Source organism: Stegostoma tigrinum, chromosome 5, assembly GCF_030684315.1.
Source record: "Stegostoma tigrinum isolate sSteTig4 chromosome 5, sSteTig4.hap1, whole genome shotgun sequence".
NCBI classification, from domain to species: domain Eukaryota; kingdom Metazoa; phylum Chordata; class Chondrichthyes; order Orectolobiformes; family Stegostomatidae; genus Stegostoma; species Stegostoma tigrinum.
The window spans coordinates 121,566,578-121,580,206 of record NC_081358.1 but is presented as its reverse complement, the minus strand read 5'-3'; the positions used below and the strand labels follow the sequence as shown (position 1 = coordinate 121,580,206).

General features: G+C 40.1%; 1 protein-coding gene across 2 annotated transcripts in view; it reads left to right on the top strand.

The window, feature by feature from the left end:
• The window catches only part of LOC125451670 (intermembrane lipid transfer protein VPS13B-like), a 907,633-nt gene that overhangs the window by 243,163 nt on the left and 650,841 nt on the right, over window positions 1–13,629 (top strand). For both annotated transcript variants that reach the window (XM_048529130.2, XM_048529131.1), the window contains exon 17: window positions 2,228–2,412. In XM_048529130.2, coding sequence (XP_048385087.1) covers window positions 2,228–2,412 — 185 coding nt within the window. The remainder of the gene's footprint in view (window positions 1–2,227; window positions 2,413–13,629) is intronic.

The window sequence follows — 13,629 nt, the reverse complement described above, 5'->3', positions numbered from 1 at the left end:
AGTCTCGGACCTGAGGGCATCATAGAATCATAGAATCCCTACAGTGTGGAAACAGGCCCTTGGCCCAACAAGTCCACACCGACCCTCAGAGCATCCCACCTAACACCCCTGAACATTATGGGCAATTCTACGTTAGCATGGCCAATCCACCTAACCTGCACATCTTTGGAATGTGAGAGTTAACCGGATCACCCTGAGGAAACTGGACCAGACACGGGGAGAATGTGCAAACTCCACACAGGCAGTCGCCCGAGGGTGGAATTGAACCCGAGTCTGTGGCATTGTGAGGTAGCAGTGCTAACCACTGAGCCACCATGCTGCCAAACTTGCAAACTCTGCACAGTTGCACTGATGAAAACCACATACGTTACCAGCATAAACTACAATCACCTTTAATTTTACTTTGCAGGGTTATCTGGAATGGAATGGTTAGAATCATAATCGCCCAACAAGAAATCTGATTCTATTTGTGAACCAGGTTGGCTGACCAATCATAACCTAGGCTTTCGAGATTCCTTGGTCTTCGCAAAACAAAAGCTGAATTCCAGACTTTCACTATTACTGTGTCTCTCTGCAAATACCTTATTCACAAAGAGTTCCTTTACTGCCCTCCACGCCCACTCCAATACGTTTAGACAATGTCTTGTGCTGACATACTGGGAAGATGGTGAGGAAGTGCCATCAATGGCTTATGTCCACGTTTTTAAGCAATTTCTAACTTCACTGAACAAGCATTAATAACAATGCAATCCGACATTAGAGTCAGAGCCATACAGCACAGAAACAGACCCTTCGGTACAGCTTATCTGCACTGAAGGATCTCAGACATAAGGGTCTGTTTCCATGCTGTGTGACTCTAATGTCGGATTGGTATGTCAATCCACCAGCTGTAAGTTGTGTTGGCCTATTTCAAAGCTAGTAATACATCTCATGCTGAAAACTGAAGTCATGAAATTTATTGCCTGTTTTGTGAAGCAATTCCAATACTACTTAGCTGAACTCCAGGACCAGAGAATGTAAAATTATGCAGTCCTTCCAGCAGCTAGAATGCAACCTCTTTCACTTCCAATCTAAAGACCAATTGTACCATACTTGATCCCACCGTAAAATGAAGTAAAGGTTTGTGTTTTCTGTAAGATAATTTGACTTCATCTTCCATTAATCGGCTCTTGAAGGACAGTATGTTAGCAATGAAATGATCCAACTACCCTCAGTATTAATGTTATTATGTCATTAGATAAACTGAAATACCATCTCAGAATAAGGGGTCATCCATTCAAAACAGAAGAATTTCTTCTCTCAGAGAGTAGAGAATCTGTGGAATTCTTTACTTCAGAGGGCTATAGAAGTTAGGTTGTTAACTATGTTTAAAACTGAGATAGCTTTTAAATCAGTGAGGGAATGCAGCATTGTGGGGATAAGGCAAGAATGTGGCTATAATCAGCTATGATCTCATTGAATGGCACTGTGGAGTTTAGCTGAAAGGTGTATTTATTCTCCCATGTCTTATGGTCATAAGGTAGGGTGATGCTGTTGAAAGTCAGGCTGAAGTAATTAGGTTAATCTTTTGCTTGAAAATGGTCATTGCTTGGCACTTAAGCGATCCACTAAAATAAAACAAAGAACCGTGGATGCTGTAAATATGTAACAAAAATGGAAATTGCTGGAAAAACTCAGCATCTGTGGAGCGAGAAACCAGATTCACTGGACTCAAAGCGTTGATTGGTTTCTGTTTTTGTTACTTAAGTGGTCCACATGTTTCTGCCACTTGTCACCCAATGCCTGATGCCAGTACCCTTGCTTCTAAGGAATAGTAACTGTCTGTGTTTCGACATTCTAGGTACGCATTATAATGTATATTCTAAAGTAGTTTGCCCCAATTCTTCCAATCGGTTATGATAGGACATAAGCACAGAATGTGGGATCATGAATGTGGGTTGGTCACTAATAAACCCAATAAGGAATTTAAGGGAGATATCTTAGCTCAGAGTACTGAGCAAGTGTTACTAAATGGAACAGTTGATGTAGATTTACGGGGAAGTTATAAAAGTATACAAGGGAGAAAAGAATAGAGGATCTGCTATTGGCTGAGACCAGTTAAGGTGGGAGGAAGCTCGGAACGTACACCAAATTAGACTGACTGGCCTGTTTCAATGCTATAAAATTATTTGTAGGATATGTTCTATGAAAATTCACACCTTGATTGATTTCAATTTGTGTTCAACAGGTTGAAACGTCCATTTGTCCGGACTACAGAGTGCATATTTGAATTGCCCAGTCTGACTTTACAAGCAACGAGGGCCCAGACCCTGCTGCTGCAAACCATTTTACAGAGTTGGACACACAATACGGGAACATCAGTATCATTGCCACTGGACGAAACTTTACTTAAGGACATCTTCAGACCTTCAGGTAAGACGTCTTCTAAATGATTGCAACCATTGCTCAGAGCTGAGACGTTTACCTTTAATATTATTGGCTAGCTGGTAATCAAATACTCGTATTGAATGCAGCACTTTGCGAAATCATTTTTCATGAATATGGTGAATTTGATGTTATTTGGACTGCTTCATTTCAGACTAATTATAGCAAAACAAAATGACTTTTAATTTTGGGTCCCGTTTCACAATTGTAGAGAAATTTAATGATAACTTTAAGGAGCTCAAGTATACTTAGGTGGAATTGGAAGAGGAGAAAAATAAGGATAGATTGATAGGATTGTGAATGTTCAAATGTTTGCATAAAAGCTTCAGAACCTATTAGTGTTTACATATAAATAATTTCATAATCTGTTTTCTTTTGAAAAGGTGTTGCTTTTCCATTAAGTGCCACAGCTGCTGTCATAATCTTAATATTAGAACTGCTGTGTGCTGGAAGAGTACATTCCAGTTTTAAAAACAAGATTATTTTACAGAAGGGTAGCTTTCTCTCCCCAAAAAGAAGACCAGGTGGGTTTCACTAACCTGCTTCTAAGTCGTCATGGAGTGATAAAACTTTGTATCACATTAACATAGGAAGCTCAAAAGTAGATCCATGGATCACAAAAGAACAGTTCTTGAATTTTAGGACCCTCTGGGGCATATGTTGAAACTTTCAAATCTCATTTTGTGAGAGGATTGCGCTGACATCATATGCGCAGTCTTTGGAAGTAACGTTAAACTTATTTCATCAGTGCCTAGTGCATTATGTTCGCCAATGTTACACAAACTTGCAAACAGTGATTGCATCCCAATCCTTAGATTTGTTATTTGTAGCAACTGAATGCAAACAAATGTAAGAAATCAAGTATTTTCGAGCACTAATTCACTGGAAAACCTAAGAACAGTATTTTATTGTGATCAGAGATAATGGGGACTGCAGATGCTGGAGAATACAAGATAACAAAGTGTGAAGCTCTCTCTGATGAAGGGTCTAGGCCCAAAACGTCAGCTTTTGTGCTCCTGAGATGCTGCTAGGCCTGCTGTGTTCATCCAGCTTCACACTTTGTTGTCTTAACAGTATTTTTATCTTTTTGATTCAAAAAATGTTTATATATGTAGGAGTGCAATGAGAAGTGAACGCAGTGAGCATGTTCAATCTCATTAGTCAACATGCCATTTATAGAGTGGATTATCATGAATTTACATGAGCTGTGAATGGATTTTCAGGTTGAGTCATGCAGGTCTTTCCACTAGCAGTCATAGCATCTTCATGTGAATTGACTCTCCCTGCCCTAGAATTACACAGCAGTGATGTGAACTGAATATATGTATCTTCCTTGCACAAAAATCTTATTTCCCTGAAGGTGAACTCAGGGAACACTTGGTGCCTCATGTTTTGATCTGTTTCTTGTCGAATGTTTGCATTGCCTGAAAGTATTGAATGTTTTGGCTTGGTCATACAGACATTGCTGTTTTGACGGTTGAATGTCTCAAATGTTAAATTATTTCCGTGAATTGCCAGTTGTTTTGCTTGCCACTGAAAACTCGGTTGTCAATAACTGACTCAGGTTCATAATGTGTAAGTAATTATCAGCAGCATAAGCACTGTAACTACAGTAATTCTGCTTTAAATTTAGCTGGTATCTGGTCAACTGTGCTTGAAATGAATAAATCTATGCCCAAAAATAAAATGTTCACGTAAGTCATCATCATTAATATTCCCTTCAGATAACTGCTTCACAAATTGTTCTATATAATCTGAAGAGATTTCAGGATATGTGTTTATTCCTATTTCTTCATGTTGTAACTGAGGCACTTTCGAGTTCAGGCAAACATGATGTCAAATAACATTGACTTGATTGATCTCATATTTACTCTGAAACTTTCAAATCTAATTTATTTAAAAAAAACTTTGTGTTTAATATATGTAAGTGGGTTTATATAATGTGACTAAAATGTAATTGAGAATATGCATCTGTTTTTCAGTGAATAGCATAGCTGTGTTACCAGTGTTAGCGAGTTTTGAGAAGATTTGTAGCTCAGGTTGAGGTTCTGGATGTGAGTTTGCTCGCTGAGCTGGAAGGTTAGTTTTCAGACGTTTCGTCACCATTCTAGGTAACATCATCAGTGAGCCTCCGACGAAGCGCTGGTGTTATGTCCCGCTTTCTGTTTATCTGGTTAGGTTTCCTTGGGTTGATGATGTCATTTCCTGCAGTGGTGATGTCATTTCCTGTTCTTTTTCTCAGGGGATGGTAGATTGGCTCCAAATCAATGGGTTTGTTGATGGAGTTCCAGTTGGACAAGCCAAACAGAGACATGCACGAAAATTCCTAGAAGCATGTTATTCCAACCGGAACTCCATCAACAAACACATTGGCTCCAAATCAATATACCATCCCCTGAGAAAATGAACAGGAGATGACATCACCAACGCAGGAAATGACATCACCAACCCAAGGAAACCTAACCAGATAAATAGAAAGCGGGACATAACACCAGCGCTTCGTCGGAGGCTCACTGATGATGTTACCTAGAATGGTGACGAAATGTCTGAAAACGAACCTTCCAGCTCAGCGAGCAAACTCACATCCATGTTACCAGTGTATCATGTAATGATGAATTCTTTACTCTTGTATCGTGTGTCACCTTGTGCACTATGGATCTGCAGTGGTTACTTGGAACAGTATATTCAAAATGAGAATCAACTTCATTTTCTACCTCACATATTCTGGATTTTTATAAAATTTATCTGTAGTTTTATCAAGGTATTTTGCCGTAATATACATTTCTACCTGGTTTCATTTTATTCTTTTTGTCTTGTAAAAAATCCTTTTATTCTTAGGACGATGATCAAGAGACTTGTAGTATAATGACTCTTCTCAGAATTTGCCACAAAAACATTGCGTACAATTTAATTGAAGAATAAAGGCAGGTTTTGGCAGATGCTTAAAGATGTCTTTTATTATTAGTTTGCAGCAGCAGGCATTCTTGCTCAAAGCCACATGTCTTGAATTTTCTGTTTATTAGAAGATTGGTTTTGTCATTGAGCGAATTACGAGTGCAAGTGCCTCCTGTTTAATTTGGAAATCATTGGGAAAAAGATCTGCCATCAGTCACACCTCAGGCGGAAGAAAGGCAATGATACAGGAAAGTACTACTAGCTGCATGCAGAAAGCTTGTGTATTTGTCTACTCCATCTGCCGCTGGAATCTCCATTCAAGCGTTTGCCAACTCTAACTCTCTCTGTTGGGATCTTCCATCCTCTACTTGGCACAAATTTTGACTTAGTCAAAGCACTCGACTTGTATTATATTTTTGCTTGTCTGTCACTCATGTCCTTGCTGAGAATGTTTGTTTTCTTTTGATTCCTCTAACTCTTTAAATGTAAAAGGAGATGCAACACTTCAGACTGGTCGATTGCATTCGTTGAAAGCAATGTGGTCTCCTTTACACTAGGAGACAAATCATAGATTGGATGACTGTTTTGCAGAACACCTATGCTGTGACTGTAAAATAATGTCAGACTACCAGTTGTCTACCATTTAAATACACCACTGCGCTCCCATGTCACCATTTCTATCTCAGGCCTACTATAGTGCTCGAGTGTAGCTCAAGGCCTAGGTACCTCATTCTCTGCCAAGGTACCTTGCAGCCTTTAGGACTCAACATTGAGTTTAACAATTTCAGAGCATGAACACTCTCCTCCATATTGTTACCCGCCCACCTCTCCTGAACAGCATGTTCTGTATGAGTTGCTTCCAGCAAAGCCATCCTATTTTCAAGCATTCATGCTTCTTGTTAGTACCCATGTATTCTACCCACTCCTTTCCCAACTCCACCCCCAGTATCAGCATAAAATGTATCATTTCCCAGCTGCTTTCACTTCTAGGGGAGTGTCGCTCGATTCTAAATATTGACTCTGTTCTTTCTCAACCAATGCTGTCAGACCTGCTCAGTTTCTCCAGCTCTTCTTGTTTTTGTTCCTTTCATAACTTAGCACACTTGATGTGGAGGCAAGAATTCTATTAACACTCTTGCTTACTATTTGTACTTGACCACTGTAATCTGTTTTCCTGGACCCTTAATATCCTTTGAACTTCCATTGCTGATGGATATTCACCAAATTAGGCATTCTCTGATCTATTGTTCTTTGGTCTAAAGTGGAGGACCTTGCACTTTGTCATTGAAATCAAACTACCACAATTTTGCCCACACATTTTGTCTATGTTTTCTTCTAATATTGTTCTCCCTGTTGTACTACTCAGTATCCCGCTAACCATTTTGTCCAAATAATTGTTAGGTAGTACTCAACTTGAGCATTGAAGGAAGCCATATTTTGGCAAGCTTTTCATCTTGCAACCTGGATGATTTGCAAGAATAACAATTCAAAGGGGAACCAACAGTTATTCTGCGCGCTGATTTTGGCAAGTGGATTTTAATTGGTGGATGCATTCCCATGGACAATGAACCGAATGAGGTGATTAACAGTCAGATTTTGTTTAAATTTTATAGTAGGTCACGTTTACTCTAGCCAAGGAACTTTCTGAGAAATGAACCAGCAGATGTCTTTCATTTATTTTGTTGATTTGGAATAAAGGTAAAAGTGAAGTCGCTATTGTCCCAGAGGAATATAAGCTGCTCTGTCATTAGTGAGAGATGACTGGTGATGAGTTTAACCTGAGGGTCACCATGTCTCAGGCAAAGGCGAGGTTGAGAAGGCAGAATATTCGTTGTAACCTCAGTCCTTACTGTATTTGAACTCACTGTTGGAATCCCTCTGTATCACAAAGCAGCCATCCAACCAATTGAGCTCACACTGCACTGATATTCATATACCACATTACACATGTAATATTATATATGAATTTTGACAAAATATGTTTCTTTACGGTAATCATTGTTGTGTCATTAAAATACTTGGGTAAATATTGTTGCTTTCTAAGTCATAAATTGGTCAGTAATTGGGAAATAAAATTGAGGAACTCTGAAGATTTCAGCAAAGATTCTTGTGGGACATTACGTCTGATTTCATTCCGATGTGAGCAAGTGACTGTTATACCTATTCTGTTTTCTACTGCCAAACTACTCTCATGAATGGTCTAAATTTGCCGTCGATTTCTTGACTTTAATTTTTAACTAGACGTGGCTTATGTGGAACTTAATTGAATGGCATAAAATTTACATTCCGGATACATGGGATCATCACTCAGTAGGAGAGAATTTGGAAGGTTATAGTTGAAACACCCACCATTTCTTCATCTGCTTGATTTTGAAGCCCTCACGTTTGAAACATGGGTTAGCTTCTTGGCATTTGGCACTCTTTAGTGCCATTACTTTTTTTTCTAATACTGTTTTTTTTTGCTCACATTAACATGAATGAGTTCCAGTTTAAGTCCTTAATTCTTAATTAGTTTCCCCAGTATACTGATATATTGTTTTCCTCTACAATATGGATTGCCATATATCAGTTAATCTGTCACCTCCTTACTTCCATTTGCAATATTATCCAGCTTTGTTTTTAAATGGTCTGCATTGCCCTTTCTTTTCTCCAATGATTGCAAAAGCTAATTGAGCTGTTGAAAGTTTTCACTTTTTTTTGGCTAGATTAATTGGAAAGAATACTATTTATTTTAAGCAAAGTCAAAGCCATGAAATTAGTAAATTAGCATTGCTCCTTGAAGAAATTGATTGTCCTGAAATGAGTCTCAGAATTCTAAAAGTGAAATATTGCTAACTTTTCCATTCTTAAATACCGCTTTATTCTATGTTATAGGTTTTCCCAATTTATCTGGCCAAATTATTTGGCACATTAAATAAAGGGCATTAATACATGTAGTGATACAAAAGGTCAAAAGTATGCAGGCGGCAGTTTAGGGATGTAGATGTAAGCAGATGAATGATACACCTGAATAAAATGAAACTTATTTGCTGTTGAATTATGCTAGGTTTTTGGCATTTGCTGATTGTAGTAATGCAGAAAGCCCAGCAAGAAAGGGCTCAGGTGATCATTTCCAGCTCTTCAGGCTATTGCCTGGTATCAAGAGAACCGACGCACGACAAGCTCCGCAAGAAAATTAGTTAGTGATTTCCTGTGGGTCTTGTCGAGGTTATGATATCTCTTCACATCAAGTTGGAGTGTTCCACCCTGCTCCTGTAATGATCGGACTTCCTGTGTCATTTTGCCCATGACCCCATTCCTGTTGCTTTCCGAGAGGTGTGCAGTAAATAGGTGAGCATTTCTTCTGTGAAGACCATCAGAGAGCCACTGCAGAGGAACTCGTCCTTGATGGTGTGTATGTATCAAAATAATTGCCTCTGTGGAGAATTCCCGCTGGAGGTAATTGACATGTTCTTTTCTTTGCAATATTCTCCCTGATTTTGACCATATATGATATCAGTTCATTGTTTTTAAGGATAACACCTGAAATCCCTAGAAAGCTGTCACCAAACTTCTTCATGTGGACTGTACCTCCTCCTAGTTATTTTTAAGACCTGGCAAAGACTTAGCTAAAGAGATAATAGAGTGTGGGGCTGGATGAACACAGCAGGCCAAACAGCATCTTAGGAGCACAAAAGATGACGTTTCGGGCCTAGACCCTTCTTCAGAAAAGGGGGATGGGGAGAGGATTCTGAAATAAATAGGGATAGAGGGAGAGGTGGACTGAAGATAGATAGAGAAGAAGATAGGTGCAGAGGAGAGTATGGGTGGGGAGGTAGGGAAGGGATAGATCAGTCCAGGGAGAACGGACAGGTCAAGGGGGCGGGATGTGTTTAGTAGGTAGGAAATGGAGGTGCGGCTTGAGGTGGGAGGAGGGGATAGGTGAGAGGAAGATCAGGTTAGGCAGGCGGGGACGAGCTGGGCTGGTTTTGGGATGCAGTGGGGGTGCCTGCTGTGTTCATCCAGCTCTACACTTTGTTATCTCAGATTCTCCAGCATCTGCAGTTGCCATTATCTCTAAAGACTTAACTCTGTTGTGTTCCTTGGATTTAGAGCCCTTTTTATGCTTTCACCTTGTCTTTGACAGGGTATCCTTGTTGACCTGAGGTACATTACCTTGTTTACCTGGAGCACACACTTTTCCCTTTTTAGTTGGGTGTCAGTCTGAGGAAAAAAAGACACTGTAAGACCTCCTCCGGACACTCCACATGTCCTTACGCCATAACCCCTAAGATTAAAACGTCATGCAGACAAACTGCCACTCTTGGTACCACTTAGAGAATGTCCTGTATTATCTTCGAAAGGTGACTTAATCTGAAGATACTTCAAAGGGCAAGCTAGTGTTCTCGTACAGTCCTGTATGAGTATTTATGGTGATATAGTTCCTGGATGACGCCTCAAGCTCTAGTTGGAAAAAAGCGTTGCTCATTCAATTTAGAAAATATACAATTGTCCAGCGGGCCTTTCTGACAAATCTTTTATGTGTAACATAGGGTATTTGTCTAAGCAAAAAACTCAGACTGTCAACTTAAATCCCCATGGGAGAGACAGACCAAGTTGTCAGGTTTTACAACTGGGACTACTGGTCTGGCCAAGTCAACAAATTATAGTGGATATATGATGTTCAGTTCCTCATGATGTTCCAATCTTTCCTCTACTCTGGTGCATTGAGCATAGGGGGCTGTTTGCACCTTGAAGTATTTTGGTTGTGTCTCTGCGACTACGTAGATCTTGGCCCTGGTGCCTTATATCTTCCCAAGGCCCTCTTGGAACACTTTGGGATACTTCCCAATAATTTCATGTAGATTGCCAGTACCCATTTTAAAGACCAGTTGCCAATCTAGGCAGCTTTTTTGTAGCTAGTCCCAAGTGTTTGGGATCTGGTCCTTACACCATCATTCAGGGCACTCGACTGTCTGCTACCCATGCATAACTGGGGCTATAGTGATCCCAATAATATGTAAAGACTCCTTGATGCACGTGGCCAATGTAGACTTGGTGTCTTGCAGGCTTAAAAGCAAGATGCCCAGTAAGAGTTTGCTAAGGGCTTGCTCCCCAAAAGTAGATCTGATGTTATCTATGTCCACCTCTATATCTAGGGAATACAATGTTTACTGGAGTTTTATATTAACTGGAGCCACTTTGGGAGCAACAATGTAATTTATCACTGTCAATCGTCATCATTGGACTGATTTATTTGCAAAGCCCTGTCTCGCCCTTTAGACTGGGCGGGACACATTTTGTCTGTTTCAAGAGCGGTGGCCGCTCTGACTACAAGTGCAGCATGGACATTCTTGCTCTCCATTATATTGTGAAGAAACATCCCGCCCAGTTCTGGAACCATGTGGCCTCTGACTCCAATCTTGCATTATGTGGGAGCCCTGAGTATTCTGTACTGGGGACTTGACTCTGTGGTATGAGAGTAGCCCAAGATTGAAGACCCCTGAAGCTCCTGAGTCTTTTTTTCCCATGCTTTCATGAGAAAGGTGAGTTCTATGGCTTTCTTAAGATCCTGGTCTGGTTTGAATAGTGGATTCCTTTGCATCACAATGTTACCTAATTCCACAAACCAACAGATCCCAAAACATCTCCTGAAGAGCTGCCCCTACTCAGTGTTCCACCAATTTTCACAGTCTCATCAAGAATTCTGTAATCAGTTCCCCAGGGTATCTGTTTGCCATGTTAAACCTGTAGTGCTGCAATATAACAGATTGTTTGGATCATAGAGGTCCGCTACGATATCTGTCAGTTTGTGAAAAGAATTTAACTTTGGGGCAACCTAGTACATTAAACTTTCAATGATGCGGAAACTCGGTACCCTGAAAGCGGTCAAGCAAATGACCTTCAGTCAATGGTTCCCTTTGGTCCCGTTTGCCTGAAAGAAGTGACTCATTCTGCCCATGTCCTGGGACCAGTACTCCATACCCACGTCCTTAGGTTTCAGTTTCGCAAATGGGCATTTCCAATATTTGTCCATCTCGGGTTCATTCAAAGGGAAGGTTGTCCAAGATTTTACTCTTGTTGCCAATGTGATAACTCGGGAAGTGTGACTAGAAAGGAGCATCATTTATTGTTGAACTAAAATACAGCCACAACTCATTGCATACATAGAGTGTGGACAAACAGTTCTGCAGATCCATCTCTGGTTCTGCATTTGTTAATACTTGGACATTTTATCACACAAAACTAACATTTTTTTCCCCCATCATCAAAGCACAGTGACTTTGTTTTACTTTTAATGATTATCTGCCACCAAAAAAAAAATTCACCCATGTAGCCTGTTGGGTATTTATATGCGAAGCCTGTTAAGAGCATTGCAACCTTTGCTTCATAAAGGGCTCAGGTGATGAGTTCAAGCAGGACATTACTTGTTACGAAAGGCACTCATACTCAGTGAGCCCCAAGTGAGAATATTATTTAGTGATTTTCTTAGGCATTTAAGGCATTATCGCACCAATAGTAAAACAATTTATGAACCAGAGCAGGATATTCAGCCTCTTGAGCCTGTTCAACAATGTCTTGAATTTGGAGGCTGACGGGATGGTAGGTGAGAACAAGGAGAACCTTTGTGTGTTTCTTGGATGGAGGATACTGTGAGATCACAAGCAAAGGAAATGGAATGGGTATGGGCAAGGACCCTGTCAACTACCATGAAGAATCCAAAGTAAGGAAGAAGAAAATCCAAAGAGAATCTATCCATCACCCCTTGACATTTAATGCCATTATTAACATTCAGATCCCCATTATTAACATCCTGGGGGTTGCCATTGACCAGAAACGTTACTGTACTCATCATATAAATGCTATGGCTACAAGGGCAGGTCATAGGCTAGAAACCTTGCAGTTGGTAACCCACTTCCTGACTCCCCAAAGTCTGCCCACCATCTACAAGGCAAAAGTCAGGATCGTGCTGGAATAGTTCTCACTTGCCTGGATGAATATAGCTCCAGCAATATTCAAGAAGTTTGATACCATCCAGGAGAAATCAGCCACATGATTGACACCGAATCCACAATTTTAAAAGAACACCTTCTAATCTCACGACCACTACCAACTTGAAGGACAAGAGCAGCAGATACCTGGGAACACCACCATCTGCCAGTTTTCCTCCAAGCCACTATCATCACTGGATCAAAATCCTGGAACTCCCTCCTAAATGGCATTATGGATATCCCTGCTCCAAATTGACAGCAGCAGTTCAAGAAAGCAGGTCACCACCATCTTCTCAGGGGCATCTGAGGATGAGTAATGAATGCTTGACCTAGTCAGCAAAGCCATCATTCATTGAATATACATCAAAGGGAGTACAGTTTAAAGAAGATGGGATTGTCGGAACAGATGCAATTAAAATGGAGAAGCTGCAGGGATAAAATAGGAACAAGTAAAAAAAATCTAGTTAAGGTAGCTGTGGATCCTGGTGGATACTAGTCACTTGCCTATTTCCATAAATGTAGACTCAAATCCAAAGAAGAGTTGATAAACTGTGTAAAGGCAAGGAATAAGTAAAATTTTGGAAACAAGTTCGATGTAATTTTCAATTTCAGGACCAGAGCACGACAAAACACCAATATGTTCATAAATATACAGAAAAAGCAGTACATTGCTTGCCTGATCTTTAAGATTTGGTTCTGGTGATAGACAATTCCCAAGTACGCTATATATTTTCTTTATAGTGAAATGTGAAAATTTGTTGAATAGCTTGCAATTTCTATTTACTTTGGCATAATTTTCAGTCTCTATGTGAGTAATCTGTTCATCATTGACAGTCATAGGTTAATTTATCTGGGACCCATAATGGACATAATTGAGCATCAGAAAATCAAAATAGGTGACATTTGCTGTATTGAATGCCAGAGGTGTGAAGAGGAATTAATTGTTTAACTCCATTCCTGAATTCAAAGGTACAGATTGAATTGATTGCAATTTTTTGGAAGCGTTTTCATGACACCTAAAGCAGTAGAACATTGGAACAGCATGATGTAAGAAATTTTGTGGTGTTTATGACAGTTCATGATAAAATAGGGTTGAAAGCTAAAGTGTTTTTCTTTGCTGTGGCAGTCCAGAGCAAGAGGTCTTAAATTTGTACCAGAGATAACAGGAAGTTCAGATGCTGGAGAATCCGAGATAACAAAGTGTGGAGCTGGATGAACACAGCAAACCAAGCAGCATCTTAGGGGCACAAAAGCTGACATTTCGGGCGTAGACCCTTCATCAGAAAAGGGGAATGGGGAGAGGGTTCTGAAATAAATAGGGAGAGAGGGGGAGGCGGAT